This window comes from Oncorhynchus clarkii, chromosome 3 (genome assembly GCF_045791955.1).
Source record: "Oncorhynchus clarkii lewisi isolate Uvic-CL-2024 chromosome 3, UVic_Ocla_1.0, whole genome shotgun sequence".
In the NCBI taxonomy this organism is placed as follows: domain Eukaryota; kingdom Metazoa; phylum Chordata; class Actinopteri; order Salmoniformes; family Salmonidae; genus Oncorhynchus; species Oncorhynchus clarkii.
The window spans coordinates 68,715,148-68,721,147 of NC_092149.1; the positions used below are offsets into that span (position 1 = coordinate 68,715,148).

The 6,000-nt window shown below is 48.7% G+C and overlaps 1 protein-coding gene across 2 annotated transcripts in view; it reads right to left on the minus strand.

Annotated features, from left to right (window-relative positions):
- The window catches only part of LOC139402412 (TSC22 domain family protein 1-like), a 65,289-nt gene extending 59,643 nt beyond the window's left edge, over positions 1-5,646 (minus strand). Inside the window, exons 1-2 of one of the 2 annotated variants that reach the window (XM_071146384.1) lie at positions 5,477-5,646; positions 2,323-4,978 (exon numbers count right to left, since the gene is read on the minus strand). In XM_071146384.1, the coding sequence (XP_071002485.1) occupies positions 2,323-4,955 (2,633 nt within the window). In that variant the 5' untranslated portion in view covers positions 4,956-4,978; positions 5,477-5,646. Of the gene's footprint in view, positions 1-2,322 lie in introns of both variants that reach the window. The other variant, XM_071146385.1, reaches the window with a different exon arrangement.
- Between the last annotated feature and the right edge of the window lie 354 nt (positions 5,647-6,000).

Below are 6,000 nucleotides of genomic sequence, written 5' to 3' on the forward strand. Positions count from 1 at the left end.
TTGGAAGATTGGCCATAAGAGACTACATTTTCCAGGGGTCCGCCCGGTGGCCTTTGTCTAAATTCGTGCGTAATCTCCAGTTGCGGTCATTTTGTCCTGGGATTCAGAACGGAACGCACACTTCCACGAAGGATATATCATCGAAGAGATATGTGAAAAAAAACCTTGAGGATTGGTTCTAAACAATGTTTGCCATGTTTCAGTTGATATTATGGAGTTAATTTGGAAAAAAGTTTGGCGTAATTGATGACGGGATTTTCGGGTTTTTTTGGTAGCCAAACGTGACGCACCAAACGGAGAGATTTCTCCTAAACAAATAATCTTTCAGGAAAAACTGAACATTTGCTATCTAACAGAGTCTCCTCATTGAAAACATCTGAAGTTCTTCAAAGGTAAATGATTATTTGAATGCTTTTCTGGTTTTTGTGAAAGTGTTGCCTGCTAAATGCTAACGATAATGCTAACGCTAAATGCTACGCTAGCTAGCTACTGTTACACAAATGATTGTGTTCCTATGGTTGAGAAGCATATTTTGAAAATCTGAGATGACAGTGTTGTTAACAAAAGGCTAAGCTTGAGAGCTAGCATATTTATTTCATTTGCGATTTTCATGAATAGTTAACGTTGCGTTATGCTAATGAGCTTGCCGGGATAAATACACTCCTGGATACAGGTTTTTTTGGTAGCCAAACGTGACGCACCAAACGGAGCGATTTCTCCTAAACAAATAATCTTTCAGGAAAAACTGAACATTTGCTATCTAACAGAGTCTCCTCATTGAAAACATCTGAAGTTCTTCAAAGGTAAATGATTATTTGAATGCTTTTCTGGTTTTTGTGAAAGTGTTGCCTGCTAAATGCTAACGATAATGCTAACGCTAAATGCTACGCTAGCTAGCTACTGTTACACAAATGATTGTGTTCCTATGGTTGAGAAGCATATTTTGAAAATCTGAGATGACAGTGTTGTTAACAAAAGGCTAAGCTTGAGAGCTAGCATATTTATTTCATTTGCGATTTTCATGAATAGTTAACGTTGCGTTATGCTAATGAGCTTGCCGGGATAAATACACTCCTGGATACAGGTTTTTTTGGTAGCCAAACGTGACGCACCAAACGGAGCGATTTTTCCTAAACAAATAATCTTTCAGGAAAAACTGAACATTTGCTATCTAACAGAGTCTCCTCATTGAAAACATCTGAAGTTCTTCAAAGGTAAATGATTATTTGAATGCTTTTCTGGTTTTTGTGAAAGTGTTGCCTGCTAAATGCTAACGATAATGCTAACGCTAAATGTTACGCTAGCTAGCTACTGTTACACAAATGATTGTTTTCCTATGGTTGAGAAGCATATTTTGAAAATCTGAGATGACAGTGTTGTTAACAAAAGGCTAAGCTTGAGAGCTAGCATATTTATTTCATTTCATTTGCGATTTTCATGAATAGTTAACGTTGCGTAATGGTAATGAGCTTGAGTCTGTATTCAAGATACCGGATCCGGGATGGGTAGATCAGAGAGGTTAACAGACAGGTAAAATGCCCATTCAGTTGCACTTCAAAACTATCTCCAGACAAGGTTTCGTGTCGGCATTTAAAAATAAGTAGTGTACCCTTATGGACAAATAAACCCTTGAAAGCGCCTCAGTTACGGCATATGACTGCCCGGCCATAGCGGTCATACATACCTAATAGGACCATTATTCTGCTTTGAAGTGGAATTTTTTTAAACAGAAAACCGATTTGTAGTTTAAACATCAAGCAAAATCCCTAGTCTGTGTGTTTTAAAATGCAGAGTCACTGCAGTCTAAAGTATACAAAATGTCACTTCCAGCTGAGCACTGCCCTGTCTAGTGTCTAAGGAGTAGCATAGAGCGCTCTCAGACAGTGAGAGCGCACACATGGTTGTGTCTGCCATCTCACATACACACACTGTCTGGCATCCCACTCACCCACACACAGTGCTGCCGTGGCGACCTGGATTCACCCAATCCAAACAATTCCTAACCACCACCAGGCACTCAGCCGGCTGCATCACTCCACTAGGAAGAACTCCCCCCGCATGCAAGGTCATGTCCAGGACACTGTGTTTTAAGGCAAATGCTGACTAAACAATTAATGGTCTAAATGTCATTCAGCACATCAGATACAACATTATGGAAGGAATGTTAAAAGCAGCATGCTGAAGGTAAAAAGAGACAACATGGGACAATCTCTTTAGTGATGTGTCTATCAGCTGGCCTACTAGTGTAGGAGATACTGTCACTTTTATGCCCCAATATCAATCAATCGGTCAAAAACATAAAGGCACTGATTTGGGACTCACCCATCATCGTCTCCATCCACGGCTTTGAAGAGTCCGGCAGAAGAGGTTAAGGCACTGACGGCCGTGGCGGCGGCTGCGTTACTTTCAGTCCCCAGGCCTGTGCCTGCCGCAGTGCCACCCTCCCCAGCCAGCTTGGCCATGGTCTGGGCCAGCAGGGCAGACTGGTCCTGGAAGAGCAGGCGCTGGGCATCCTCCAGCTGGGTGGTGGTGAAGGAGGGCAGGCTGGCGTACAGGGCACTGGCTTGGGAAGCCAAAGCCTGGGTGTGGGCCTGGGCACTGCTGAAGTCCTGGGGCATGCTGACCCCGGGTGGCTGCGCCTGGGGGTGAGACTGGGCCAGGCCACTGCCGTTTTGGGGCTGGGAGTCACTCTGTGGGTTAGGAGGAAGCACATTGGAGACTAGACAGCCCTGGTTAGGGAGGGCAGTGTTAGACAGCTGGGTGGCAAGTCCTTGGGCTTTGCTTGGGAATGACTGCTGTTGTTGCTGATGTTGGTGGTCCAGGGGGAGAGAGTGTCCTTGTGGCTGCTGCCCAAACCCAGTCACTCCTCCTGGGCCCATTTGAGGCATTAACCCCCCTCCTGCAACAGAGGCCTGCTGGGGCTGCTGTTGGACGAGACCCTGGGGTTGGAGCTGGGGCATGGAGCCAACCACCTGCTGCTGCGAGACTCCCATCATCTGCCCGGATCCAGGCAGGGCCTGTGGGACAGCAGGTTGGGGTAAGCCTGCCTTGGGCTGGGGGTAGTCTGGAGGCATGCCCCCTCCCTGGCTCAGCCTGTGCACCGGGGCTACCTGGGGAGTCGCAGAAGGCTGCTGTGTAAGAGCATAGCCCATCTGCTTCTGGAGCACCCCCACTAGGCTCTGAGCTGAGCCAGGAGCCGGGATGGAGGCTGCCTGGGCGTAGGTGAGCGGCTGCTGGGGCATAGGAGTGGTTTGGTGGGGTATGGTGGTCTGGAGGCCCACCATGTTGATGGGGGCAGGCTGGTGAATGCTGGCAGGGACTGAGGGAGCCACGGTGGGCAGCAGGTGAGACTGGGACAGCACCATGGGGAAACCTGGGCGGGAGGTCTGGAAGGACGGAGGGGGGTTGGAGTAGTCCTGGTAGTGGGGGTGGGGCTGGAGTAATGGGGGGCCTCCAGCATCTCCACTTCCCACACTCTCTGTGTAGTGACTCAGTGTGCTGACTGTGCTGCTCACTGAACTCCCACTGGTGTTCTCCCTCTCCGACCCCACTTTCACACACTCAGGCCCACACGGCCGCATGCTTTCCACAACCCGGCCACTAGGGGCAGTAGCCTCAGAGGACAAGGGGGCAGGGGCCGAAGCTGGGGTCTCCTTGTCATAGTACTCAGCACATGTCCATCTGCCCTTTTTAAATGGCTCTGAGCTGGAGTCAAGCTTGACCACTCTGAAACGGGAGCTAGTGGTGGCAGGAGCTGGGGTTGGGGGGGGCTGGGAGGAGGGGACTGAGGCTAGAGCCATGCCCGAGGAGCTCATCCCTGGCTGAGGTATGGCAGCTCCTCCACCCTGTGTGCCACTGGAGGGCCCCAACACCACAGAGCCACTGGCAGCAGCAGAAATCATAGTGATGCTCGAGTTCACAGTTCCAGAGCTTTGGTGTTGGATCAGATTGACATTGGGGTTGCCAAAGTTACTCCCCATCAAACCTCCAACCCTCCCACTGCAACTCATCACACTAGGGGGGAAGCCACCACCACTGCTGCTAGCGCTGGTGCTAACACCTCCCATCACAGATACATTGGAAGAGCTGTACATATTCACATTACAAACATTGCTGGTCAGGGGATTAGCTATGCCAACAGTAGCTACTGCAGCAGAGCTGTGCATTCCAGGGAGAGAGACAGCTGCTACAGGCTGAGTAGCAACACTGGCAGAACCCACTGAAACATTCTCCAGAGGTACCTCCATTGTAGAAGGCATATTTAGGGCACCCCCAGCCCCTCCAGAGGTGGGAGTAAAGTGGGGGTCAGAGGAAGGAGGCTGAGCCAGGGCCTGCTGAGGGTGATTATGTTGCCTCTGGTGATGGTAGTGGTGCACATTTCCGTTCACCATCCCTCCGTGCTGGGGACCCTGGGGCAAGGAGTGGGGGGGCTGATTGGGGGAGATAGCCCCGGGGGTGTCCGCCTCATGAAAGTTATTCAGCGTCTCCTCTGAGGAGCTCCTTGCGCCCCCAGCCATGTCATTGGCCCTGGAGAGGGAGACATCCAGGATCTCTGAAGAGGACAGATCCTCTGTATGAGACTCATCCAGATCATCATAGCTCTCTGTGTCCTCCGCTATGCTGTTGTTGGTGCTCACAGAGATCTGTGCTGGAGTCACGCTGGTGATCTGGAAGCCACTCTTCTTCTTCATCATCATCTGAGACCCAGAGGAGAGCGCCTGGGGCTGTGGCTGGGAGTGCAGGTTAAGGCTGTGGGGCGGGTGCTGAGGCCCAGGGGAGGATGATCCAACAGGAGGTTGAGACTGCATCAATAGGGGGGATTGGTAGTCTTCAGTGGGAACGTGGCATTTGCTAACAGCTGGACTAGTCGGTGTTGACAACGTGGGAACACTCCCGGCGCCGGTGTTAATGTTGCTAACATTACCCCTTCTAGGAAAATTCGCCGGGTGCGCCATCTTTCTGACGCTGCCAGAGTCTCCTGCAGAATGAGGATGGTGCATTTTGAAAGATTCCAGGGGATAACGTTACACTTCGTTAGGGCAGCCGTTTGGCAAAAACTGATATTTAACAATAACTTAATATCAACCGACAATAAATAAATCTGTTTTAAAGACAAGGTTCAAACGTTTAGCTTTTTGGGATTTCTAAACGTCTTCCCTCGTGACGGAAAATGCTCGCGTTTGACAATCAGTTGACGAGCCGAAATGCTAACAAGCTAACTAGCTGGGCTTGCTAGCCAGTTACAGACGCGTATGTTCTCACATACAAGCCAGCATTTCGTCGTTGTACTATATTATCTCAATAGGTAAATTGTTATAATTTATAAATTGTTATAACACAAACTGAGTAAGCAGTAAGCATCCAAAACGAGAGCTGATACAAAGTGCAACGTTAGCTCCATCACTATCCACACACTGTGGTGAGTTGCATTATTGAATTTCTCAGAAGCAAAAAATGAAAACAAGCAATCCTTTACCGATATAAGGTTGTCCTTAGGAGAATATATCCACTTAATTCTCTCGCAAAACGGGTTAATCCATTCTGAAAAGTCTGTTATAGCTAACGTTAGCTAGTCCAATGTTTGCTGTATCACTCCCTCTTCCAAAAGCTATTCACAGCCAGTCCGCCTTCTTGTTCTTGCACTGTGGCTCGAACCGTTGAAGTGTGACGAGACCGATGGGAGGAGGGTTTCCACTAGTTACCACAGCCACAGAGTGAGAATTGTCTATATCGTAAGAATTCGTGAAAACAAAAATGCTTTTTGGTCTTGACATAAGGTTAGGGTTAGGCATAATATTAGCAGTGTAGTTACGGTTGAGGTTAGGTTTAAAATATGAAAATAATTGTCAGAAATGGGCGTGGTTTATGAATGTGTGGCTGTGGTAACTAGTGACGACGGGGGAGGAGAAAACTTGCTAACATGGCGACCACGCATGCTCTATTGATGCCCAGACGAGTCAGACAAAAAGCAGTCTGGAGAGAAGAGACTGAGAGAACAAC